Consider the following 27422-nt stretch of genomic DNA (forward strand, 5'->3'; position numbering starts at 1 on the left):
TTCTGGAAATACATCTAACTTTTCTGTCTTAATGTTTAATGAACTTGCCATGTCTGTCACAAGATGCAATGATGGCATTAAAACAAAGCTAAACAGATTCATGGAAAGCTGTTAACAGCTATTAGCTGTGATAGCTAAGTGGAACCTCCAGGTACAGAGGCAGTGTACCACTAAATAACAATTGCTAAATAACCATAACAGAGAATAACTGTCCCCTTCTGGGGAGTTTCCTGGAGGCATCTGATCAGTAGTATAGGATACTGAGTATGCACCACAGTGACAAAGGTATTTAGGAATTGCCTGGCTTTGGGTCTCTCTTTACATCCCATGTACATAGCTCCTGAAAACTAATTTCAGTTGGCCTCTCTGTGTATGAATGTCTGGTTTTCTCCCCTTCCCCTTTTGATCCAGGTGATTCAACTCCCCATGACCAGCCGTATTATTTGCTTGAAAACTCGTGGCCTATGCTTTGTAACTGGCAGAGTTCAGCACTGAACTGCCTTAAAAACGTAATAAATTGCCGCTCGTAGGCTTCCAAGCAACTGTCTGGATAATGGCTTTTCGGAGGGGCACAGTAGATTTAGGCCTCTAATAGGAATGGAAAGAGTTATAACAGGCACTATATTAACCTCATTAAAAACAGATAAGTTGCCAGTTCGTGTAATGCTTGACTGCTGGGTTAGCTGAGCAGAAAGCGAGGCTTTTTAACCTCAGGGTTTAAAGGTGGCCAGGGAGAATCAGGAAATTAAATTTAAAAAACAAAACAGATACGTAATGGTCCAAATGACACACTGTCCTCTCTGTTTGGCCATGGTGTTTGGTAATGATTTCTCTCGGGACCATTGGGATTGAGAAAAGCTGGGCTGCAGGCAGGCGTTCTGTTATTTTATGTTGAGGTAAAAGCCGAAATGACTGAACCTTAACACTGGTCAAGGTGCATGGTTTTCGTACTTGATCCCAACAGAGAAGCCTTTCCAGGCTTTCCCAGAGGTTTTGTTCTGAGGTGCTGCGAGGCTGTGTGTGTGTGTGTGTGTGTGTGTGTGCGTAGCATCCATAGAGTGTCACGGGGGGAAAAATTGTACGAACGATTCTAATCTTTGTAGGTGTTGACACGTCACGGCATCTAAATATCCTTCCCAAGGCCTTCATTGCTACCCTACCAAGTGCTAGTCTGTGGTTTATTTCTTGACTGCTGGATCCTTTACTGTTGATGGTCGATCCCAAAAGGAAGAAGCCATCCACCACTTCAATGTCTTCATGATCAATTCTGAGGCTGGTTGCTGTACCCGTTGGCATTCGTTCAGTCTTCTTTACATTTACATACGTTCAGGCATTAGTTGTTTTTTTTTAAAGTCTCTAGCATGTTTGCTTGTGGATGAATAAGAAGTCTGTCCACAATATCCTGAGGTTTAGGGGGCCCTTAGCAGACTGACCGGGCTCACGGGCCCCCTTTTTACTTGGTGGAGCAAGTGATGGAGTTTACTTGGTTTACTGGGTGGAGCCCCCTTTTACGTGGTGGAGCAAAAGAATTACGCGGTGGAGCAAAAGAATCACTTCCACACACAGACTGTGGGCACAGGGATGGTCTGGGGGATCAGCCTGGGCTAGGGATGTGCACAGAACTGGTTCGGAGGCCCTCCGAACCGGTTCGGGCGGTTCCACCGGTTCGAAGGCGGGGAGTGGGGGTTTTGCTTTAAGGGTGGGTGAGGGTGCACTTATCCCTCCCTCCGCTTCCCCCCCGCCCCCGCTTTTAAAAGTCCACCGGGGTGGCAGCGTACCTCCCTGCCGCCCCATTGTCGCCTTTACCGGAAGTAGACGGAAGTATCCTTAAAGCAGAAACACCCCCCAAACACACATACGCCTTTGAGCCTACCCCGCCCGGTTCCATGCACATCCCTAGCCTGGGCCCAGCAATGCCGACCCCTGAGCGGTGTTCCCTCTAAAAGATGTTGTTCACTACAACTCCCAGCATCTCCAGCTGCGGTGGCCTTTGGCTGGGCATTATGGCAGTTGTAGTCAACAATATCTGGGAATTCCTGTTGGAGGGAACACTGCCTCTGAGTACTCTACCATAGCAATACAATTCAAAAAGTGTGTGTGTGTGTGTGTGCGTGCGCCCATGTTTATGTTCCGACTCTTCTGCAGTGGTCCCCCAGCTCCACGTTATGGAGCTGCCGGGGTGGAGACCGCGTCTCTTGTAGCGCTTTCTGGATACACAAGCAAGTGCTCCACACGTGCACCCAAAAGAGTTGCTGCTTTTTCACGGTCCTGAAAAGGCTACCTGTGTCTACCCTTCACCGCTCTGCCTTTTTGCTTTGCTACCACTTCCGCCCCAGCGGTCTCTAACTTTCCACTTCCTCTATCCCCTGCTAAGCCGCTTCCTTCTTTGGCTCAGATGTGGGGTTTGGCAAACGGAGGGGGGTGGGGAGGGGGGGACGTTCAGCAGTCACCGTGGGTGCAGCAATGTGGGCACTGTTCCCAGTTAATGGGATGACTATTTTTATATGCGATGGCTGGCAGAGGTCCCAACGTGCTGACCCTAAAGCAAAGGGGAAAGCATCCTTTGGGGGCCATCTGCTGTTGCTCTGTTTGTATGGTTGATTGGTTGGGCTGTGTGTGTGTGTGTGTGTGTGTGTGTGTGTGTGTATGTTAGTGCATTTATGGGATTGAGCTCTAAAGTGCAATTGCAATAGATTCACGAGAAAGCTTTTATCTATTATGAAAGCAGTCGCTGTAAACCAGTAGCACAATCTATGGCCTAGATTTGCCCGATGCAGTGTGTTAGCACAGAAGCAAGGTTCCACTGCTGCCCTGAAGTGTTGGTTATTTTGCATGCAGTTTAGGTTGGCTAGCCAGACACCGACTTGACGGCACACTTTACTTTTAAGCACATAATGGAACCCACGTGAACAAGAGTCCAGATAATACAATGGACTGAAGAGCTTGAGTACTCAAGCCCATAGGGACATAGGACACTGCCTTATACTGAGTCAGAACCTTGGTCCATCTAGCTCAGTATCGTCTGCACAGATCGGCAGCGGCTTCTCCAAGGTGGCAGGCAGGAGTCTCTGTCAGCCCTATCTGGAGATGCCAGGGAGGGAACCCAAAACCTAGATGCTTTTCTCAGAGCGGCCCCCATCCCCTGATATCTTACAGTGCTCACGTGTCTCCCATTTAAAGGCAGACCAGGGTGGACCCTGCTTAGCAAAGGGGACAATTCATGCTTGCTACCACAAGGCTAGATCTCATTGCCATTCCGCAAGGCCAGTTCATGGGGGGAGAGCTGGTCTTGTGGTGGCAAGTATGAATTGTCCCCTTTGCTAAGCAGGGTCCACCCTGGTCTGCATTTGAATGGGAGACATGTGAGCACTGCAAGATATTCCCCTCGGGATGGGGGAACTCTAGGAAGAGCATTTGCATGTTGAAATCCTAGCGTTATAGTCACTGGGCAACTGCTCTTGCTCTCTCACAATCCATTTGTGATATCAGAGGTCCAGATTCCCCTCTAAACAGTTGAGAAATCCCCCCCTCATAGGAACACAGGAAGCTGCCGGAGTCAAATCTAGCCTAGTATTGTCTACACAGACTGGCAGTGGCTTCTCCAAGGTTGCAGGCAGGAATCTCTCTCAGCCCTATCTTGGAGATGCTGCCAGGGAGGGAGCTTGAAACCTTCTGCTCTTCCCAGATTGGCCCCATCCCCTCAGGGGAATCTCTTGCAGTGCTCACACATGTAGTCTCCCATTCAAATGCAAACCTTCTTCACCCCTGTACAATATGGAGATCGTCCTAGTGGCTCATCTTAACCCAGGAGTTCTCAAACATGGGTCTGCACATGATGTTGGACTACAGCTCCCATCATCCCCTGCCAAATGGCTTTCAGCCTTTGTGGCTGGGGGTGATGGGAGCTTTAGTCCAACAAGGTCTGCAGATCAAAGTTTGAGAACCTCCGCCTTAACCTAAGAATTGCCGTGCACAGTCCAGATGGAAAGTCTCTCGAGGATTGGAATCCATGGAGGCGATCGCTTCCCTCGGCTGTTTGTCACCAGCATCTGGGACTTGCAGATAGGCTGGCTTCGAACATGGAAGCTCCATGAATACCCGTCACTAATACTCATGGATAAACATATCTCTCGTAAACTTAGTCTAATGCCTTTTTAAAAGGCTTTAAAGGTTGGTTGTATTAAAGTTTATTCAGCACTCTAAATGCTCACGAAGCTCATCAGTGCAAAGATATAATTTGTTATTTCTCATTTGTAAACTGCCTTTTACATAAATACATACATACATACAGGTGGTGTAAATTTAAGCTCTCTGCTGTGGCTTAGTCTTTTTCAGCACACAGAGGAGGATTGTGCTGATGTTATCAGCAGTGCTGATAACGCAGGGTGGGGGTTAATACTATCATGACATAACCCCTTGCACATTTCATCTTCTTGACCTCTAAAGCACAAATTCAAAAACTGGTCTAGCCGCGAGGAAAAATGTGCACTGTATTCTAGAGAGATTGGCTTGGGCCTTGCTGACGAGATGACATTTCGGTGGCGTGGGGATTTGTTTGTCCTTGTACACTCCTGAATTAGCTAAGTGGGGAGCGGGCAGGTTTTCTGATCGCTGGGGCAACTGGAGATTTAGCAGCACCTGGGCCGAGGCAACGCTCCCCACAGCTGCCAGGTAGCATCAGCAAGCTCTCATGCTCATCCGTCAGTTGAACCACACAGTCCGTCCTGTGTTGTCTTTGTTGTAGCCACTCAGCAAGTTCTTCGGAGGGCCGGTGCCTGCCTCTCCGGGCTCTATGATTCTCTGATTAGAAGTCGTAGAACAAGGAGAAAAGCTAATGCTGCTCTCTGCGTGCAGGCGCTCTGCTCAGAGCGACCCCGTTCCCTAAGGGGAGTATCTTTAGAGTGCTCACATGTCGTCTCCCATCCAAATTCAAACCAGGATGGACCCTGCTTAGCAAAGGGGGCAATTCATGCTTGCTACCACAAGACACCCCCCCCAAAGACCTCTCCCCCACATATGCCCTGTGCCCCCCCCACCTGGGAAATTGAGACGTCTACGCCCCTGTCAGTTGTAACCAGGACAGTGTATCTGAAAGAGGTGTGTATGTGTGTTTATTTTTATTTGTTTGTTTGTTTGTTTGTTTTTACATTTTATATCCCGCTCTTCCTCCAAGGAGCCCAGAGTGGTGTACTACATACTTGAGTTTCTCTTTCACAACAACCCTGTGAAGTAGGTTAGGCTGAGAGAGAAGTGACTGGCCCAGAGTCACCGAGCAAGTCTTATGGCTGAATGGGGATTTGAACTCGGGTCTCCCCGGTCCTAGTCCAGCACTCTAACCACGACACCATGCTGGCTCTGTTTGTGCTAGTTAGACCCAAGAAGTTGCCTGCTACTCCCTCAGTCCCTTGGTCCGTCTAGCTCAGAATTGTCTACACTGACTGGCAGCAACTGTCCAAGGTTCCAGGCAGGCGTCTTTCCCGGCCCTACCCGGAGATGCTGCCAGGCAGTGAGCCTGAGCCCTTCTGCGCTATAGCCCTCTCCCCTAAGGGGAATATCTCATCGCTGACCCTGCTCCCAACTAGTCACCCATCCAAATGTCAACTAAGGCGAGCCCTGCTTAAGAAAGGGGGCCATTGGTGCTTGCTTCCACAAGACTAGCTCTCCAACTCCAATTTAGAATAATAATGGTGCAGCAGGGAAGCAGCCTGCCTAGGGGGCTGTTGGTTCGAATCCCCGCTGGTATCATTCCCAGAATATGGGGAACTCCTATATCAGGCAGCAGTGATATAGGAAAGTGCTGAAAGGTATCATCTCATATTGTGCGGGAGGAGGCAATGGTCAACCACTCCTGTATTCTACCAGGAAGTGGTCGCCAGGAGTTGACACCAACTCGGCAACCTTTCCTTTCCGTGATTACTGCAGTTGTGTCTTTTAATGCTGAATTTTAGTGCGTCAAATCAAAAGAGCTTTTGTCAGGGGGCTGAGTGTACCCCTCAGCCGTTTTGAGTTAAGAACATAAGAGCAGCCCTGCTGGATCAAGCCCAAAGCTCATCTAGTCCAGCATCCTGTTTCGCACAGTGGCCCACCAGATGCCTCTGTTCAGGAGAAAATCGTTCTGGTGAAAACAGTGTGGGTTGCACACATGAATGGGTGTTTGAAAAAGCAATTGTGCTGTTACCAAGAGAAGGTGTTGGCTTCTACTCCACCCACTTTCCTCCCAGTTTGTTTTTTTAAAAATCTCTGACGTGTTAGTGTCTAATGGACTGATTCAGAATTCTCGGGCCAGAGGGCACAACTTTGACAGGGATTTTAATTTTAGATGAGAGTCTCTCTAATTCTGATGACAGCCTTTCCAAAGTGTGAAGGGTAAGAAAAGAAAAGGGGAAACGGTGACACATGCTGTCTTTCTGGTGGCAAAGAACCTCTTTAAAAAAAAGATTTACTTGATGTCTAGCAGGTCTTTGCTGTAAAAGGGTCTTCAGCGAGGAGGGCTTACTGGGCAGTGGGAGAGAGGCACTCAATTAGGGGAGGCTAGGTCTATCTATTCTACACCACACGGAGCTCGCGTAGTGTAGTGGTGAGAGTGCTGAACTAGGACCAAGGAGACCCGAGTTCAAATTCCCATTCAGCCATAAAACTAGCTGGGTGACTGTGGGCCAGTCACTTCTCTCTCAGCCTAACCTACTTCACAGCGTTGTTGTGAAAGAGAAACTTAAGTATGTAGTATACCGCTCTGGGCTCCTTGGAGGACAAGCGGGATATGAAATGAAAATCATCATCATCATCATCATCATCATCATCATCATCATCAATAGACCCCCAGCTAGGAATGGAGCCTCCATGTTTAAAGGCAGTCCACATCTGAGTACTAGATGCTGGGGGCAAAGAACATAGGAAGTTGCCTTCTACCGAGTCAGACCATTGGTCCATCTAGCTCAGTATTGTCGGCACCAAGGCTGCACAACTTTGGCGCTCCTGAAGATGTTGAACGACATCTCCCATCACGGAGAGCTGGTTTTGTAGCAGTCGAGCATGAATGTCCCCTTTACTAAGCAGGGTCTGCCCTGGTTTGAATTTGAATGAGAGATGTGTGTGAGCACTGTAAGATATACCTCTTAGGGTTAGGGTTTCTTAACCTTGGGCCCCCAGATGTTGTTGGACTATAACTCCCATCATCTGCGGCCACAAAGGCCATGTCTGGGGATGATGGGAGTTGTAGGCCAACAACATCTGGGGGCCCAAGGTTAAGAAACCCTGCCAAGGTTAAGAAACCCTTCCACTCTGGGAAAAGCATCTAGGTTCCAAGTTCCCTCCCTGGAAGCAATTCCAAGATAGGGCTGAGAGAGACTCCTGCCTGCAACCTTGGAGAAGCTGCTGCCAGTCTGGGTAGACAATCCTGAGCTAGATGGACCAAGGGTCTGACTCAGTATATGGCAGCTCCCTGTGTTCCTGTCATACCTGACTGATGGGCACTGTAGCTGAGGATGATGGGAATTGTAGTCCAAGAACATCTGGAGGGCTGAAATTGTGCACCCCTGACTGGCAGCTTCTCTCCAAGGTTCCAGGCAAGAATTCCAGCCCTACCTAAAGAGGATGGAGATTGAACCTGGGACAGGCTGCATGCAAAGCAGATGCTGTATCACGGAGCGACGCCCCATTCCCAAAGTCGAAGGCCATCTCTAGGGTAGCAGTTGGATGCAAAGGAGATCGAGGCCTTCTGGACTCTGAATAGTTGGGTAGATTGGATGGAATTTGAGTGGCGGCAGTCGCTGTCGTGCAGTGGGGAGAAAAGGTCTTCTGCCTGTTAAAGAACACCCTGTTGACCTGTCTCCTCTCTTGTCTGCCTGTGTCATTTTGGTCAAGGGCTTCATGGAGCTGACGAGGCCCCTGGGATGAAGCTGGCCAGCGCACCATGACAACATGGGCCTCCAACAGGTCTGCCACTGAGAGGCTTGTTTGCCACAATGCACCGTGTGGCCAGCGCCGGGAGGTTCCCGACTTTCCACGTTGCCCGTCGGCACTGAATGCAAGTGGCGTGGTGGGTGCGATGGATTCTTTCGTCGTGGTGACGGAGTACGACGCTGGCACCAGCCCTGGCCGGGGGCAGCAGGAAGAGCTGGAGGAGGAGGAGCCCATGGAGCCCTGCGAGGAAGAGCCGATGCCGCCGGGTCCCGGAGGCCTTGTTGGAAAGGATTTGCTAACCGGTGCTCCGGGAAACCCCTTGCGGGAGACGAAGGAGCCCCGGGTCAAACTGAACCTTTCCAGCCGGAAACTCTCTCTGCAGGAAAGGTCTCCGTCGCTCCAGTCCCCTGGCGGCAACGTGGGCATGAACGGGCGCTACATCTACCCTTCGCTTCCTTACTCCCCGGTGACCTCTCCGCATTCCTCGCCTCGGCTGCCCCGGAGGCCGACGATCGAATCCCACAGAGTCTCTATCACGGGCTTGCAGGTAAGGGAAGCCGTCTTTGTGGCCGTTGTCGTGGCGGAATTGCCGGTAGAATTCGGACCACTCTGGTGCGTGGCGAGACTGGCGGGGTTGTTTGGATGTGTTTTCTGGCTGTGCAGCTGTTTTCTTGGTTTGTTCCACGGGTCAATTGACCGAAGAAAGAGAAGAGTAAAAGTGAAGTGCCTGCTGTGGGCCGACTGAACGTGTGCCCTTGCAAAGGCAACCGGGTTATTCCGGTAGTCCCAGGGGTGGCATAGCAGCACCGGAAGTGTCGCCTCTTTGCCTGTCCTTTGAGGGGTCTCTTTGAGCACAGAGGTTCTGCTGGTGTCCCCTTATCTCGGGGTTCATTGTAAGGTCTGGAGGACCCGAAGTGGGCCTCCCTGACTGATTATTTGTTGGGCCTGTGTGAAGCTTTGGCCAAAGCTGGCACCAAAGTGAGGACACTACCATTCTCACGGTGCAGTACTCGGCTTTGCCCAGTCCTGGGGGCTCCTCGGATGGGATTCCCACTGGGGTAGCCAGATAGCTCTCCAGCAGTCCAAGGAGTCAGGTTGCAACAGCAGCCGCGGTCATTTTGGGAGTGAATTCCACGGCATCGGGGGCTGCCATGGAGACGGCCTTGCTGAGGGGAAGCTAATCTGGCCTTCCCAAAAGCTGGAACTTGGAAGCCTCATCAAAAAGTCTCCGCTTTGGGGAAGTACACGGATGAAGAGCTTCCCGCATATAAACCCAGGTCATGTAGAGGGCTGGGTGAGATGGCAGAATGTAGCTGATGAATTGGTCTATTTGGCCTCGGGATTTGGGGTCGGGGAGCCCTGAGCAAGAAGCCAGGAGTGGGCCCCTGACGCAGAGGGGTAGGATATGCCCAGCGAGAGTGCACCCAAGAATCCTCTGCCAGGTGATTCACACAAGCAAGCCAATCCACAGATGATCCGTTCTGATTGATAATCATCATATTCAAGCTTCCCGAATCCGGGTGGCCCAGGGGCATAACGAGGCTGGAGTGGGCCCAGAGACAAAATTTTAAAATGGGCCCCTCGCTGATACACTCACTTCACATGTGACTTGCTTCTGGGGGGTCCCTCGAGGCATGGGGGCCCCCAGGCAGCCGCCTCCCCTTGCCTAATAGTAGTTACGCCCCTGGGGTGGCCTCATTTGCATCTGATGCAGATTTGCATGTTGTGCAAATTACGTGGCAACTAATTTGCATTGTATGTATTTATTTATTTGACAGGTCTGTATACTTTCCTCTCCTTCTCTGCCCTCCCATGTGACCGGATCCAGTAAATCCGGGCAGTGCATTTGAAATCTGTGTAAATCCGGGTGGAATTTAGCAGCTGGGTGGAGGAGGAGCCAAAATCCGGGGGGCCCCCTAAATTCCGGGGGACATGGCAACCCTACATTCTTAAAGGGGAGGATCATCCTTCTCCATGCCAGAGCTACCCTCTAGAGAACGTCAAGGCTGTGTGAACTCTTTGATTGAAATCCCCTCTCTGCTTCCACAGACCCTCCCTGGCTTCTTCCTTGCCTCCCTGTCCCATGAAGCTGTCTGGGCCTGCCTGAAACGCTGCCTTCATGGAACTCCCTGGATAGGCAAATAAGAAGCCAAATCAGAGAGGGGAAAGGAGATGGCTGTTTGGGAAGCCATATATGGAATTCCATGTTCAGTGACAACAGAGGTGGGCGGAATTGAGGCTCCCAGCCCGTTCTTTCTCAATTATGTATTAGGAAGGGAGATGCACTTATGCTAATGCAGCCTGGCTCCCTGCATGAATTCTCGGAATGTTTTATGCAGCAGATGGGGAAAGTGTGCTGTTGGTTGAAAAGACGAGGAAAGTGACGAGGGAAGCCTGTGCCTCTCCCTACACGAGGGTTACTAGAGGGCTTGTAGAGCCAGTGTGGTCTAGTGGAGTGTTCTCAGCCTTGGATCCTTTTGGAATACAACTCCCATCAGCCACAGGCACAATGACCAAAGGCCATCTTGGCTGGGGATAATGGGAATTGTAGTGCAACAACATCCAGGGACCCAGGGTTGGGAGGGAACCCGTGTTCTAATGGCTGGAGTGTCAGACTAGGATTAGAGCCAGGTTCAAATCCCCATTCGGACATGAAGCTCGCCGTAGTGACCATGGACTGGTTGCCATCTCTCAGTGAACTTGCCAGCTAGGATGTCAGGAGAACGGAGCGTGGTCCCAGCAAGCTTGAGGGAAATTACAATGGAGCTTCCTGGGAAGAGTGTTACTTTCACAAGTAAGCCGCTTCTTTCATCCCCCGGAAAGTTACCACAATGCCTCCATGTTCCCACCACTCATGAACCGGTCCTCAAACCTGGTGGGGGCTGGGGGAAGGATACATCATGTACTGCCATGAATGTCTACAATCTGGGAGACCCTGACATTCACCGGTGAATGTTGACAACTGCAGGCGCATGTTGTGAGCGTCCAAAAATATGTATCCCACCCTTTGTTGGACGTATTTAAGTGAATGCTGACGGTCGCCTATTCTTCGTTTGCTGACATTGCCATAATTCATCTGGGATTGCCGGTTTTTCACCTGTGACAGTTGAAATGCAGCACCTTTGAGGCATTTCGCTGTAAGCAGATGGAAAGGAGGAGGATTTTAGCATCCTCTGTTTCATTCATCTTCTTCTGAATCCATCGGATATATTTTTATGTTTTCTTATAAGCTACGGTCACCCCAAGTCTTCTAGATGGGCTGAAGGGGAAATACAGCTATGAATAACAATCTCTCCATCTTTCTTTCCTGCCCAAGATCTGTCTTGAACACAGAGCATACCATAAACTTCCGATGTAATAAACCTTGGCGGCTGCTTCCTGATCAGTGGAGGGCTGGCGCTTGTAATGCTTGTAGAGGAGCTTTTCATATTTACAGCCTGTTTAATCCCAACTGACTCAACGTTTATAAACCCGGTCTGGTGTCGCTCTGGTTTCTTGACTTCTCCGGCTCTTTAGCATTTACTAGTTAACAGCGCAGTGCAAAAACCCACTTCCTCAGCCACTTACTGCTGTACTAATAAAACTCAAAGATGATTGCTGGCCGCTCAGGCAGATTTGCTTTGTCCTCAAATGACAATAAACGGAGGGATAGCAGATGACATTTTATTACCCAAAGAATATAGCATATGGGTATGTGCATTTCTTCCCCTGACTCCTTCCCTGTGGTCATGGGGGTCAGCACTACAGAATGGGCTACCTTTTAGAAACAGAGGATGTGGACTTCATGCCTAAGTCGTCACGGTACTTCCCACCAGATAAAGCCTTTACATTTGGTATGTGTGCTAAATATAATTTGGTCACTGGGAGACGCTTGAATTTGGGAGTCATTTTATATCTAATTATTACGACAATCAGTACTTCCTCCCTCGCCAAATCCCTGACATCATCATCATCATCATCATCATCATCATCATCATCATCATCATCATCATTTCTGTATAAACTGCTCTGAGAACTTTTTTGTTGAAAAATTATATTAACAACAACATCAATAATAAGATGGCTCTGTCCCTCAAGGGTTTGCAATCTAAAAATAAATACAAGGTTGACAGACACCAGCATCAGTTACTGGAGAGACTTTCAGGCCTGCTCAACTTAGGCCCTCCAGCTGTTTTTGGACTACAACTCCCATAATCCCCAGCCACAGTGGCCAATAGCCTGGGATTATGGGAGTTGTAGGCCAACATCTGCTGGAGGGCCAGTTGAGCAGCCCTGAATTACTGCTACCTGAAGGGATACCTTCTTAGCCTACTGTAAGCTTATGAGATCACCCAGTATAGTGTGTGTGTGTGTGTGTGTGTGTGTGTGTCCCGTCCCCATCAATTTCACAGTGTCTGGACTAATATGAACCAAACTGGGTACAGTTGTAAGAACACATAGGAACACCTCAATGGCATCGTTTGTGATGATGTCATCCACCCCAGTTCAAGATGGCGGGCACGTAAACATTTGAGGCGCAAATGGGCTAATTTGTGAACCACCTAACTGATTTGAACCAGATTTGCTACAGGTGTAGGGACACATAGGGACGGCTCAATGGTGTAGTTTGTGATGGTGTCATCCACCCCAATTCAAGATGGTGGTTGTGTGAATGTTTAAGGCCGAAGTGAGCTAACTTGTGAGGATGGGAATTATCAATTAAGATTATAGTGAAAGGAACATAGGCAGATTAGTTATTACCAGAACAACTTCTTGCTATACTGGCTGGCAGGGGTTCAGAATCAGGCCAAGTCAGCGCAGGAAGCATGAGTGACAATACAGAGTGCAAAGGCCATGTTGGGAATGAGAGAAGTGTCCCTCGAGACCCTTTTCCTTGCTCCCGACCCAGCTCTGTCGCTGCCCTTAAAGCAATTGTGGTTCTGTGGTTGATCGTGTGGTGCTGTGCTTTTCACTTTTCACATTGACTGAAAAGAGATTGTCCTCTCTCTTGGGACTGTATAAAAGACGATTGCCGTCTGTGCCAAGTTACCCAGTAGTACTACTCAGGAGTGGCTACTTAATTTCAGTAGGACTTCTAGTAGAAATCGAATGAATGAATGAATGAATGAATAAGTAAATGTAGTCAGGGTGTCAGCCGGCATCATGATCGGGTGTTAATGTTTCTTGCCAACTCACTTTTGCTTTGTAACATCCTCCTCTCTTCCAGGACTGTGTGCAGCTAAACCAATATACGCTGAAAGATGAAATTGGGAAGGTAAAGTTACAGAAAAGAACTCACCTCACCACTCTGTGAACTTGGTCGATGAGTATCTGGGCTGGGAACTGGTGTAGAAACGTGTGTTGGGGGAGGGCAGGTCATGAAAAAGCCTCTCTCTCTCCAGTCCATCTATTATACACTGCCCAGTGGTTATCAAGGAATGTATGGATGTATTTATGTATTGATCAAATGTATATTAGATCACTTTTCCGGGAGAGCTTGAAGCCGTTTACAGTATTAAAATACAGTTAGAACAACGTGAAATTATTCCAGTTAAAATGATAAAGGCAGGTACCAGCAAAACACTATAAAAACCACAGCCACTGCTGTTAATCTTCAAGCGCTGGGGAATGCTGGACAAGATTAATCGCCTAGGGCAGAGGTGGGTAGGGCTTAGGCTTGTGGGAGAAGCCTGTAATTCACTTTGTCTTTCCTTGCCGCAGGGCTCTTACGGGGTGGTGAAGCTGGCCTACAATGAAAACGACAACACCTACTATGTGAGTAGCAGGCTTGGGAGCAAGGGGTGGTGCCAGGTTCAAGCCCTACCAGACAAGAAAGCCAGCATGGTGCAGAGTTGGACTTAGATCTGGGAAACCCCAAGTTCAAATCCCCGTGCAGGGTCAAACTAGACAGTGGGGCTGTTCTCGTGACCTTAAACGGGATCAGAGGAGTGTCCAACCAGGGTCAGAGAGCTGGGCGTGCTCTCAGTCAGTGGTCATGTGTCTGCAGAGATCAAGGGATGAGGAGGAGGAGGGGGAGGAGGAGGAGGAGTAGTGGTTGTGTGGGAGCTGGGTAGGATGGGCATGGCCAACCCACCTTCCACCCCCAGCATTTCATCAAGGGTGGATCAGAAGCTGTCCTAACCAGCTCCTTGAGCACTCTCTCCTTCTCCTCTTGCTCTTTGCAAATGCACCGTAGCCCATCAGGAGTGTGCCCAGCTCTCCTACCCTGGCTGAGTGGCCCTCCAACTCTCTTCACGAATACGAAGAATATTTATATACCGCTTTTCAACAAAAGTTCCCAAAACAGTTTAGAAATAAATAAATAAATAAATATGATACGATGGCTCCCTGTCCCCAAAGGACTCACCATCTAAAAAAGAAACATAAGAGAGACACTAGCAACAGCCGCTTGAGGGATGTTGTGCTGGGGATGGACAGGGCCAGTTGCTCTCCTCCTGCTAAATAAAGAGAATCGTCACTTTCGAAAGTGCCCCGTTGCCCAGTTACAGTTCGCCCCAGAGGCGTAACTATAGGGGGGGCAGGGGGGGCACATGCCCCGGGCGCCATCTTTTCTGGTCACGTGGGGGGCGCCGCCATGACAATTTTTTTTAAAAAAAATTTGTTAATTTTTTGTTAATACAAATGTTTCCTGCAGCGCTGCAGCAGTCAAGGGAGCATGTTGGTGCCCCCTCCCCCACGAGTGGTCCCTTCAGCGCCGCCCGCGCCCCCCCCATTGCTTTGCTGAGAGCCCCTGGTGGCGCAGTGGTAAAACTGCCGCCCTGTAACCAGAAGGTTACAAGTTCAATCCTGACCAGCGGCTCAAGGTTGACTCAGCCTTCCATCCTTCCGAGGTCGGTAAAATGAGTACCCAGAATGTTGGGGGCAATATGCTAAATCATTGTAAACCGCTTAGAGAACTCCGGCTATAAAGCGGTATATAAATGTAAGTGCTATTGCTATTGCGATTGCTATTTGCTGGCACCTGGCAGCCAGTCAGTGGCCTGGCTTGGCGGCGGCGGCGGGTGCTTGTGAGGAAAAACCTAAGTATAATGTAGTATGTTGGGGGGCGCAGGGGGCGCCATTTCAGTGCTTGTCCCGGGCGCTGTTTTCCCTAGTTACGCCTCTGGTTAGCCCTTACAGTTACCCTTACAGTTAGCAGGGAACTGGGACCACCATTCTCACCTTGCAGTTTCCGAAGCAGTTTACACAGAGAAATGGTAGACAGACAGATAGACAGATAAACAAATAAACAAATAAACTAAACTAGCTGGGCCGGGCGCAAAACATCTGTGCCTCTAGTTTACCACTGCCCTTTTCTCTCCCTGCTGCCACCCCCTGCTGGCGTTTATTTTCCCAGCCAGACAGTCACCCAGCTACCTGCCCTCCCGCTGGCCATCTCCGCCCGCTGACCCACCACCTCCTCCCGCCTACCAGCCAGCCGGCCACCTCCCACCAACTCCTGCCAGCGGCCTCCTCCTCCTCCTGCCTGCCCTCCGGCCAGCCGGCCCACCGTTTCCTCCCGCTGGCTGGCCCGCTGCCTCCTCCGGCCCGCCACCAGCCGCCATTGCTGTTTTCTCCCCTGTCCCCACCACTATCCGGGCAGCTGCTCGCAGACTTAGCGATGGGTATGCCTTAGAGAAATCTATATCAAGAAGATGGCTCCCTAACCCCAAAGGGCTCACAACCTAAAGAAGAAAGATAAGATAGACATGAGCAACAGATCAGATATCAGCAACAGCCATTCGGCGGGGGGGGATGCTGTTCTGGGGATGGATAGGGCCATCTTTAGGGTCATGAGAACAGCTCTGATGCAGGAGACCTGTGATTAAGATCTTCTGTGGCTCTCATTTTCCTCATCTGCCGCTGCCAGATGGGGGCGTTCCATCTTTCCCCCACCCAGTGCCCTTTCCCAGATCTAAATGACCCTCCTTAGTGCTGCTGTTAGCTCCAGTGGTGCAGAAAAGGCCTGTCTATCGTTTTTTATTTTTACTGTAAGGAAATATTGTATCTTGATCACCAAGATATCCTGCAGCATCACAATGTTGGGTGTGTGTGTGTTAATGATGCGTTTATATAGCCCTTTCAATGTACATGGCATTTTACAAAGCCCACAGAGAGAATTCCCTGCCCTGAGGGGTTTGCAGCCTAAAATTCAGCCCCAGGGAATACAACAGAGGAAATGTGGGTGCGGGGGTGGGGGGCAGGGAGATGGAGATGGGTCAACAGAGGGAGAAAATGCATTTATTTCAGTTCCATGTACATAGAAACATAAGAAACTGCCATATACTGAGTCAGACCATTGGTCCATCTAGCTCAGTATTGTCTTCACAGACTGGCAGCAGCTTCTCCAAGGTTGCAGGCAGGAATCTCTCTCAGCCCTATCTTGGAGATACTGCCAGGGGGGAACTTAATCATTTTATTTACGGCCATAAGCCAAACAAAATTTAAGCTTTAGACAGTTACCATACATAAATATACAGCATAAAATAACTAAAAGATACACAATCAACCTCATAAAAACCCCATGACGAGAGGTCACTTTCATAGCCCATATTTTATTTCTGATAAAACAGCTTTATGCTGACTCCTCTATTCGAATCAGGTTTGACCCGAAAGGGGCCCTGACAGATTCCATTGTTACGTCTAGAGGAGTCAGGCAAGGTTGTCTTTTGGTCCCAGCCCTCTCTAATTTATTTATTAATGACCTGGCCTCTGAGTTGAATAAGGTGGATGCTCACTCCTCTAAGCTGGCAGACCATCAGGTTCTGGTGCTCCTATATGCTGATGATTCGATCCTCTTGTCCCAGACCCAAATTGGTCTCCTCAGACCTTTGAGAGCATTTGCCCAATATTGTAATGATAACCATCTTTCCAGTAACTTTGCTAAATCTAAGGTGTTGGTGTTCTCGAACGCCAGGAAGGTTTACAGCTCGAGTATCAACCACATTAAGATCGACCAGGTTTTTAAGTTTAAATATTTTGGTATTGATTTCCAATCAAACCTTAATTGGAAATCACAGCGCTTGCATGTGATCCATACTGCACGCTCCACATTATATGCTTTTCTCCATTTTTTCTTCACTAGAGGTGGCCAATACATCCCTATGGCTCTCAGGGTGTTCTGAGTCAAAATTGTAGAGAGGGAACTTGGAACCTTCTGCTCTTCCCATCCCCTAAGGGGTATATCTTACAGTGCTCACACTTCTAGTCTCCCATTCATATGTAACCAGGGCAGACCCTGCTTAGCTAAGGAGACAAGTTATATTTGCTACCCTACTATGGACTACTATGGATATTTCTAGACCGCCCTTCAACCAAGGGATCGAGACCTAAAGGGGGTTGTCCCTAAAGCCTTCACAGATTAATGATTCATCCATGGGGTGCCCAGTGGTTTCCCATCTGGGCGTCTGATCTTGTCCGCACCTACTTGGCTTCAGGAACACGGCCGCTTCTGTTGCTCTCGGACCATCCACTAGGCTCATCTTATGTGTGCGTTGATTTGTCTTGCAGGCAATGAAAGTGCTTTCCAAAAAGAAGCTGATGAGGCAAGCAGGGTTTCCACGTAAGTGACAAGCAGAATACATTGCCAGTTATTTTATTTTATTTATTTATTCATTCATTAGATTGCTATACCGCCCTTCCAAAATGGCTCAGGGCGGTTCACAACATTTGCCTGCATCAACCTGCCCTAAGCCCTTGGATGGGCAGGCAACTCATGGATGGATGAATAAGCGCATGGTGTATGATGCACCTAAAGAGATGCCTATTGAGAGGAGGACGGAAATATCGGTCTCCCCAATGTTAACTTGTAGCTGGGAGACTTGAATGCTGGGGGTGTAAAACCCCAACTGTGCCTTATAAGATCTTGAGAACAGAAACCACACACCCCGCACTCCTCCTTTGTATCATGCAGGTGCGGAAGCATCTGTTCAATTCAGGCGAAGGGGTCAAACTGTGTCCTTTCATCATAAAGCTTCAACATTCTGTGTTTGGAAAATCCAAGCAATCTGGCCTGCAGTATTCACATGGTGAGCACTACGAGCCAGCCAGATTTCAGAAAAATCTGTGTAGCAATGGCTGAGATACAGCTGTTTAAAGGTTTCCCTGTTGTGTGCACATTTCTCTCCCCTACACGACCCTATTTATTTGTTTGTTTATTTATTTAACATATTTTTATACCGCTCAAAATACAAGTTCTCGGGACGGTTTACAAAACAATAAAAACAACCAATTTAAAAAAACTGGCACATTTCAACAACTAAAATTTAAAAAGTTAAAACTATTAAAACACAATTAGAACAACATCGAATTAAAAGCCTGGGTGAACAAATGCGTCTTGACTGCCCTTTTAAAAGTTGTAAGAGATGGGGAGGCTCTTATTTCAGCAGGAAGTGTGTTCCAAAGCCTCGGGGCAGCAGTGGAGAAGGCCTGTTCCTGAGCTGGTGGCAACTGCGGATGGACCTCTCCAGATTTGTTTGTTTGTTTAACATATTTTTATACCGCCCAAAACTGACGTCTCTGGGCAGTTTACAACCATCTCAATGGGCGGTGTGGTTCATAGCAAAGAAGACGTTCTCTTAAATACCCAGGGCCCAAGCTGTTTAGGGCTTTATCGGTTATAACCAAAACCTTGTACTTTGCCCGGAAACATTTTAGCACACCCATCACTCGCTTGACATCTCGACGGTTTCAATGCTCTAAAAAAAAAAATCTCAGAAAGTAGCAGGGGGTGTTGCCCTTCCTGGTTGGATGAAATCCCATCGTGTATTTATTGCCTTAAAAACAGGCCGCCCACCCCCTCGTGGTGCCAAACCCCCTCTGGAAGGCTTCTGCCAACCCAAAGGGCCCATTGAGCAAGTCTACCAAGAGATCGCCATCTTGAAAAAACTCGACCACCCAAATGTCGTGAAATTGGTGGAGGTGAGTCTGCTTTTGAAGAATATCCAAAACAATTTTTAAAAATGTCTTTGCTGGCCTCTGGCTGCAGTAAAGAAATTCATCCATTCTTTTAACCAAAAAGTTGTTTTGCTTTGTCTTTCCTTCTCAACGATACGAGGAAGAGGAAGGAGGTTGGGGAAGGTTGTTCTTAAGCCAACCAGCATCTTTATTAATGTTGAAAGGGTTGAATGGTATCTAAAATGTAATTCATCCTGAGTGTCGGGAAGGGGACTTGTTGGGTCCGGAAAGGACGGTGGAGTGGGTGGAGTATGTATGTTGTACTGGTGGAGTGTGATACCGGACTGCCCAGAGGGTGGGGCAACTGAGGACATCTGCCCTGGGCCCCCACAAAGCAAGCTCCACCCCACCTCAGCTCCTATGCATATAATTAATCTCTGCCCCAGCCCTGCCACACTGTGCGGTCGGTAGGTAGGTAGGTAGGTAGGTAGGTGGACGGACAGATAGATTTTTATTTCAGTCATTGACCAGTAAAGAATACAGTTCCATAGACTCTGAACAAATTTTACAGACAATATAACAAAACCTAGCCATTCTGCAAATAATCTCCTTATTGGTGTTTGCTAATAAAAAAATTAAAGTCATCAGAACGTCCAGGGAGGTTTTCCAATAGAGGGGAAATTAATCTTAAACGGATATCCTTATAGAAAGCACAATATAGGATAACATGTGAAGTGGTTTCTATGGCCCCAGAGCCACATGGGCACAGTCGGGAGGAAAAAGGTATCCCTCCAAACCTGCCGTGCAATGTGCAAAAGAATTCTTGGTATTCCTCCCCCCCCCAAATCATACTTTTTATTCAAAAAGTGTTCATTTTTTAAAAGGAGAGAGAGAGAGAGAGAGAGAGAGAGAGAGAGAGAATGGTTGATCAGAGTATAAGATAACCTTGAATTGCAAAATGTAGACCCTGATTCAACCATGATAAACACGGCAAGGAGGAGCAACATGTGTGAACTCTCACATGTAGACTATCCCTGCAATAATTCTCACTCATGGTGCCCCAACTTTGTAAACACACCCATGAGCCCTTTAAAGAGGAACCCCAATGCCACATCTGCTCCAGGCCCCATAAATCCTCCCGGGAGCGCTGGTGTGAAAGGAAAGAGAGAGCTAGTGGAAACCGAGAGCTGGTCCTGCCCCGCCCGCCCCGCCCCTTCATTTGCAATGTCCCACCTTGAGAGTTGCTTCACGGTCACGCTGCCAGTGCCTTGGTTAATGCTTTCCTTTATCCAGATATCCAAGCAATGCAACATTAGCCTTGGAACACACAAGATATGCAGCTATCATTTTAGAGCACCTCTAGGGAGTTCTGTTCCACAAGCCAAGTAGTCTTTCCCCAGAGGAATTATGCTTCCCGTTTCCAATTTGACAGCCCAAGAAATAATCATACAATGCCCTTACGTAGGTCTCTGTGCTGCAGTGCCCATTTAACTCCAGTGCACTTTAATTCGAGCCATGTAACCCCCTCACACCCAGTGGGCCCTGAGGGAGTCACTCCGCCATCACTGCATGAGGACTATGGGCACGGAGAAGGTCCGAGGGGTTAGCGATGATTCCTGTGTATTTCCCTCGACACTGCCTGCCTGGGCCATGTTTCACAGCACACCTGCTGAATGATGGAAGATTTTAAAAAACCCTGATTAATAGGTATTGAGTATACTGTAATGCTGTTTTAAAGCATGCTTGTTATAGAAAATCTGAAGATATGTATTTCAGATCTCCTCTCTCTCTCTCTCTCTCTCTCTCTCTCTCTCTCTCTCTCTCTCTCTCTCTCTCTCAGGTACTAGATGATCCCAGTGAAGACCATCTGTACATGGGTAAACAAACCCCTCTTCCTCCCATCTCTGTTTGCCACACACTGCAAGAAAGAGGTTCCTCCCATGTTGAAACATGGCTTCACTTATTATTATTTTTACATGTATATTCTGCTCTTCCTCCAAAGACCCCAGAGCAGTGTACCTGGCTTGTTTATCCTCACAACAACTGTGCGAGGTAGGCTAGCCAGAGAGATAAGTGACTGGCCCAGGGTCTCCCAGTGAGTTTAATGGCTGAATGGGGATTTGAACGCAGATCTTCCCTGTCCTAGTCCAACCCTCTCTAACCACTCCACTACACTGGCATAGCTGCCTGAACTAGCACAAAAGCACTTAAAGGCGTTGCCCACAGATGGGAGAGAGAAGGCCCTTGCAAATTCACCTATTCTCGGGTTTACTATTGTCAGTGCAGCAGCACTGAATGTGGGCCTCTGGAGTTAGACAAAGACATACAATATGCCATTTTTTAGGAGACTTCCGGTATCTTATATTTCACACTCTGGTCTGGGAATCTGTGAGGTTCAAGGGAAAAAAGCAGAGGGAGAATCCCCAACGGTGCTGTGTAGATCAGAGATTCCCGAGCTGTGGTGTTCTGGATGTTGCTGAACTACAACTCCCATCATCCCCAGCAACATGTGGCTGGGGAGATGGGAGTTGTAGTTCAGCAGCATCTGGAGTGTCGCCAGTTGGGAGCCCTTAGCATAAATAATAATCACTTGCCTGATGTGTTTCAAGACTGAGAAAGCTCGAGGCAATTATGTAGTATGGTATCTTTCCTGGAGAATGATATAACACATCAGTAGGAATATCTGAAGCACAATCAGTCATCAACATCTTTGCGCCCCTCAGAGTTTCTTCTGTTGTGCTCGCCCTGCAAGGAATGTCCCCCATTATGTATCTGTAAAGGCCAGAAGCTCAATATATACAGTATATATAGTAGGAATCTGTGTAGGAACCAAAGTCCTAATGAAAGCAAGTGTTTGGAACATGGAGAGCCCTATTCGGCGCTTCAGAGACACACTCTGCAACTGCAGGTTTCTCCCCGCACCCCACTTTTGCCCCCAGGTCCTGCATTGGACTTTGCAACACAAGGCTCAGCTGTGCATGCCAGTGGTCGAGGTTGTTTGGGCATCCTGCCTACACAAGTGGCCAGTTCCAGATGGGGGAAAAGACAAAAATAGACCTTAGACAGTGCTTCCAAATTTTCCCCCTCTGTGCACCATCTGGTGTTTGTTTCAAGTTGATTTTTAAATCCAAGGCCTGTGTAAATGACTGTTTTTAAGAGCAGAACAGAATTTGGGGCAACCTTCCAGTGCAAATCCCCTTATCCAGCTGGAGGTGGAGTGCCTTTCTCTTGGACTGTGAGCCGACCACATTTTTAAAAAATTTAAAAGATTTCTATACCGCCCCAAACTTGTGTTTCTGGGTGGTTTACAGTTCAGCCTCCTCACCCCATCCCAATTCTCTTCCACTGACATCCACTGCAACCCTTGGCATAGCCCTTGGTCTCTGTTCTCACTCCATCTGCCCACAGCTGGGAAACTGCCGTGAGGGTGAAAGGATGCACTTAAAGCCAAGCACTGAATTAATGTCTGCGGTGGACTCTAAACGTCTAACGTGACATCCACTTGATCACACTGGAGGACAGTTCCCATGATCATAAACTGGGCAGGAAACAAGTCCTTCCCAGTTCCAAGAGGTGGGATTTGCAGGCTCCAGTTTTGCAATTGTGTGTAAGGTCCAAACAAGATAGGAGAAGGGGAGCTTGATTGACTGTCAAACCCCAGCTGGGTAGGATGTCCCCCTGCCCTCGTTCAGAAACTAGGGGCAGAAAAAGGGCACTTTTCAAGTACAGCATGGTTCAACGGAATATGGTCTGGAAAATGATATCAATCAAAACCCAACTGCACTATACTGTGCCAGGTGGGAACCCTTCTGGAAATATATAGAAGAGGGTAAGGACCCAATGGCGCAACGGGGAAATGACTAGCAAGCCAGAGGTTGCTGGTCCAAATCCCCCAGGCTATGGGAACCACCCATATAGGGCAGCAGCGATATAGGAAGATGCTGAAAGGCATCATCTCATACTGCGGGGGAGATGGCTATTATTATTATTATTATTATTATTATTATTATTATTACATGTATATCCCACTCTTCCTCCAAGGAGCCCAGAGCGGTGTACTACATAGGTTAGGTTTCTCCTCACAACAACCCTGTGAAGTAGATTAGGCTGAGAGAGAAGTGACTGGCCCAGAGTCACCCAGCTTGTTTCATGGCTGAATGGGGATTTGAACTCGGGACTCCCCGGTCCTAGTCCAGCACTTTCACCACTACACCACACTGGCCAATGGTCAACCCCTCTTGTATTTTACCAAAGACAACCACAGGGCTCTGTGGTCGCCAGGAGTCAACACCGACTCAGTGGCACACTTTAAGGACCCAGTGCAAGATGCTAATGCTCTAAACTACATTTACCCTTGGTGAAAGCGAATGTCCATTTGTCGAAACCAGTTGATTCTAGTCTATATGTTTAAAACTAGTTATTTAATTAAATGATGCAGGGGGAATTGATGTTATAAATATGTGTCATTGTTATTCCATAATATGATACCTACCTGTCATTGTATTTTGAAGGGGGGAATTCTAATAATTTTTTTTTAAAGAAAGGAAACTAGGGACAGAATCTGGGTAGGGGGGCTGGGGCTTGACAAATGATCAAGCCCTCTGCATCCTGCCTTGGTTTTTATCTAACATATGATCACAAAACAGGGATGCACCTAGCTCTTGGAACTGCAATTGAGTAGGACTCCTCTCATAACCGGTTTATTATCATGTGAACTGCCTTTGGGCCTCCTATCTCGGTCACTGCTCGACCTCACTAAAATCCCCACGCTTTTGAACTGTTCCTCCCAATGTGAAATGCACAATTTACTTAACCTTGCAAATGTGCCTGAGAGTCATTTGCTTTTTGGTGATGTCATATTTAAAAATTTGAGATTATACAGATTGTCCCCTCAGAGTCGGTTATTAGAAACCTGTAACTGATTCCCTGTCTCTTTTTTGTTTTGTTTCAGTGTTTGAACTTGTGAAAAAGGGGTAAGATTATTATTTGTTGATGATATTGTTTGTTGTTGTCAGGGGCATAGCTAGGGTAGGGCAGGCAGGGCACGTGTCCCGGGCACCACTTGAAGGGGGCGCCATTTTAAAAAAATTTTTAAAATGCTCGCCGAAAACAAAATGGCCACCACGCATGCTCAAATGGCCTCTGTGAAGCCCTAGGCCATACAAGGCCTCGCAGAGGCCATTTGAGCATGCGCAGTGGCCATTTTGTTTTTGCGGCCATTTTAAAAAAAATTAAAAATGGCCACCGCACATGCTCAAATGGTCCCTGCAAGGCCCTAGAAGCCAGTGGGGGGAGGGGGAACTTTTGCAGACCCCTCCAGCCTTTAGGAAGCCCCCCGAAGGGGCTACAGGTAATTTTTTTAAAAAATTAATATAATATAAGTCACTGTATTCATACTTAGTTTGGCACTATGTACAGAGAATCAGGGGTTGTGAATACTGAGCTGAAGCTTATGAGCTAGGATTGTATTCATTAGCTCTTACTTTGCTTCTTGTGATAAGTGATGCCAGGGGGTGCTACCACATTGCTAACTCAGCAAGGGTCAGGTGACACAATGGACCAATAGGGTCCTCCTTGAATCCTGCGGCAGCTTCAGTGGTTACTAGTCCACTTCCAGGATAGATTCAAGGTGCTGGTCTTGACTTTTAAGCCCTACACGGCTTGGGGCTGGGGTACCTGTCAGACCACATTTGCTCATATGATCCTGCCTGAGGCCCTCAGAACCTGCTCATGGCCCCACCACTAACAGAGATCTGGTTGGCGGGGACTAGAGACAGGGCCTTTTCGGTTGTGGCCCCTTGGCTTTGGAACACCCTCCCTGCAGAGCTTTGGTATGCTCCCTCCCTAGGTGTTTTTTAAAAAGAAAACTTAAAACACATCTTTCTAAAGAAGCTCTTTAATGCTCCATCTTTGGTTATATCCGGTAGGTTCTTTAGTTTTTAGTTTTTAATAATTCTCAATTTTTAGCTTTTAAAATAACAACTTTTAATTTGAAATTTAATACTGATTGTGGTTTTTAACCTGACTTGTAACTTGTTTACTTAATTTGGTTAATTTTATTACTTTTATTGTGTGTTGTATCTATTTTATTGTTGTGAGCCGCCCCAAGCAGTAGTGTACTGGAGGGGCGGGGTATTGTAAATAAATAAATTCTTGATCCTATCAGGCTTCTGACTCTGGCCGCCTCTCTCCTCACTTTGAGGAGCTCCTCACTTAGACACGGAGTCCCTGCTTACTGGCTCAGCTACGTGCTTTGTTGTTCCTTGTTCTGCCTCCAGCCCTGAGAAAGTTGCCCTCGGGGTTGATTCTCTCTCTCTCTCCCTCTGCAGGCCTGTGATGGAAGTCCCACACCTGAAACCTCTTACTGAAGACCAGGCTCGCTTTTACTTTCAAGACTTGATGAAAGGCATTGAGTACCGTGAGTTTCCTTTTAGGACCTTTCGAAACATGGCAAGAAGTGGGGTGGAAGGAAACGGAAGGTAACTGGAGATGGAGCTCAACCGCAGCACTTCTTTTCAGTCCCGGGACGCAGCCCCGCAACAGGAGAAGCTGCCTCTGAGCTTGTGCAGAGTTGCATGCTGGCACTTCCAAGTAGCTGTAGCTGGCTCACTGAAGTCAATGGCCTTGAAGCCAGAGGATAATCGAGGGAAAGTTCCTGCCTTGCAGCTCAGTCTTTTTATTTTTATTTAACACAGGGGCATGTGCCACCATTGAATTGCTGCAAGCCCCAAAGCTCATCAGCCACCTTCCTCCTCCGTGACCTTTTCCAGAAAGGAAGAGCAGCAGTGGAGGCACCTGCACAGAGCAGGGGAGAGATCTCCAAGCCTTACCTGGCTCTCTGCTCCTTCCACCGTCATAGGGGCTGCATTATAATAGTATTGGAGACTTGGGCGGGGGGGAACCACACATAATGATTCTTAGGATGGGTATGATTGGCTTTAATTCTCAAAAAAGAAGGGGAACATAGGAAGCTGCCTTATACCGAGTCATACTGTTGGCCAATCTCGCTCAGTATTGTCGACCCAGACGGACAGCAGCTTCTCCAAAATTGCAGGCAGGAGTCTTTCTCAGCCCTGTCTTGGAGATGCTGCCGGGGGGTGGGTGGGGCGGGACTTGGAACCTTCTGCATGTAAGCAAGATATTCCTAAAGGGAATATCTTACAATGCGTGCACACATTCAGTCTCCCATTCAAATGCAAAGTCGGCTGTGGGCCTGGGCTCTTGATCTTTTAAGTACCTAGCAATCAGGGGCGGAGCAACCATTGGGCGAACGGGTTCAAGGAACCCGGGCTGCCGCCCCTCAGAGGCCGCGCCTCGCAGCCCCGACCCTCCCCCCCACGTCTGATGTCAGACACGGGGTGCTGGTTTAGCTCCCGAGCGGGGCCAGGCGATCCCATTCGGGAGTTAAATGGCCAGAGCTGCATTCGCAACACAGCCAGGAGCAGCTCTTCCCTGCCTTTAAGGAAGAGCCCCTAGGTCCCAATGCTGCGTTCGCAGCACGGCCAGAAGCGTTGGCTGTCCAACTCCTGAACGGGGCCGTGCGACCCTATTCGGGACCTAGATTGGGGCCGCGTGGCCCTGTTCGGGAGTTGGACGGCCAACGCTTCTGGCTGCGCCGCGGTCCGGCTCCACCACTGCCTAGCAACGCCGCTGATTTTAACACACCTGCTCTCCATCAAAGTCTGGGGATAGAGCTTTGAAGCAGCCTCCGCCTGGGCACTGCCTCTTTGCAAATTAGCCCCTGAAGATGGAGGGCCAGGGTGGTGGTTGCCTCCTTCCAGATGTTCCAGCGCAAGTCTGGTTCTGTCGTCCTCTGCAGTGCACTATCAAAAGATCATTCATCGGGATATTAAGCCTTCCAACCTCTTAGTTGGAGAGGACGGCCACATCAAAATAGCCGATTTTGGGGTGAGCAACGAGTTCAAAGGGACAGACGCCCTCTTAACGAACACAGTGGGCACCCCGGCATTCATGGCGCCAGAAACCCTCTCGGAAACCAGGAAAATATTTTCTGGAAAGGTATGGAAGAGAGAGGCGTCGACGTAATTAAATGAGATACTTCGATGTGCTTTAGCATGTTTTCTTTTAATGTCAAAATAATGTTTTTAAAGCTGCTTTGTAAAGATAACACAGCAAGCGTTTGGAAGGCTGATAGATGTAATCAATCTCTCTCTTTCTCTCCCTCCCTTCTGTTGAAGGCATTAGATGTTTGGGCGATGGGAATCACACTCTACTGTTTTGTGTTTGGACAGGTAATAAAACGCTGCCGCTTTCCCCCAAATACTCTTTGGTGGCTTGTTAGAAACTGAAGAGAGCTCAATATTAGGAACGTCGGATGCTGCCATATACTGAGTCAGACCTCTGGTCCATCTAGCTCAGTACTGCCTACTCTGACCGGCAGCAGTTCTCCAAGGCTTCAGGCAGGAGCCTCACCCAGCCCTACCTGGAGATGCTACCAGGGATTGAACCTGGGACCTTCTGCATGCAAAGCAGATGCTCTGTTTTGGCCCCATCCCTGCTGTTCTGTTCTGTGGCAGAATCCATACACTTTCCCCAGTGTGCGCAGAAGGCTGGGCAGGATCAGGATTTGGATGTAAGGAGTGGCTGAGACGTGGCCCCAGAGATCTCTTTCCAAGATCCTCCGT

The 27422-nt window shown here is 48.4% G+C and overlaps 1 protein-coding gene across 7 annotated transcripts in view; it reads left to right on the forward strand.

The window, feature by feature from the left end:
* Positions 1 to 27422, forward strand: part of CAMKK2 (calcium/calmodulin dependent protein kinase kinase 2) — a 45303-nt gene that overhangs the window by 9225 nt on the left and 8656 nt on the right. For all 7 annotated transcript variants that reach the window (XM_053279453.1, XM_053279458.1, XM_053279459.1 and 4 more), the window contains exons 2-11: positions 7864 to 8449; positions 13109 to 13156; positions 13603 to 13656; positions 17392 to 17443; positions 18668 to 18801; positions 20618 to 20654; positions 23729 to 23750; positions 25107 to 25195; positions 26597 to 26796; positions 26976 to 27029. In XM_053279453.1, the coding sequence (XP_053135428.1) occupies positions 7913 to 8449; positions 13109 to 13156; positions 13603 to 13656; positions 17392 to 17443; positions 18668 to 18801; positions 20618 to 20654; positions 23729 to 23750; positions 25107 to 25195; positions 26597 to 26796; positions 26976 to 27029 (1227 nt within the window). In that variant the 5' untranslated portion in view covers positions 7864 to 7912. The remainder of the gene's footprint in view (positions 1 to 7863; positions 8450 to 13108; positions 13157 to 13602; positions 13657 to 17391; positions 17444 to 18667; positions 18802 to 20617; positions 20655 to 23728; positions 23751 to 25106; positions 25196 to 26596; positions 26797 to 26975; positions 27030 to 27422) is intronic.

Source organism: Hemicordylus capensis, chromosome 15 (genome assembly GCF_027244095.1).
Source record: "Hemicordylus capensis ecotype Gifberg chromosome 15, rHemCap1.1.pri, whole genome shotgun sequence".
In the NCBI taxonomy this organism is placed as follows: domain Eukaryota; kingdom Metazoa; phylum Chordata; class Lepidosauria; order Squamata; family Cordylidae; genus Hemicordylus; species Hemicordylus capensis.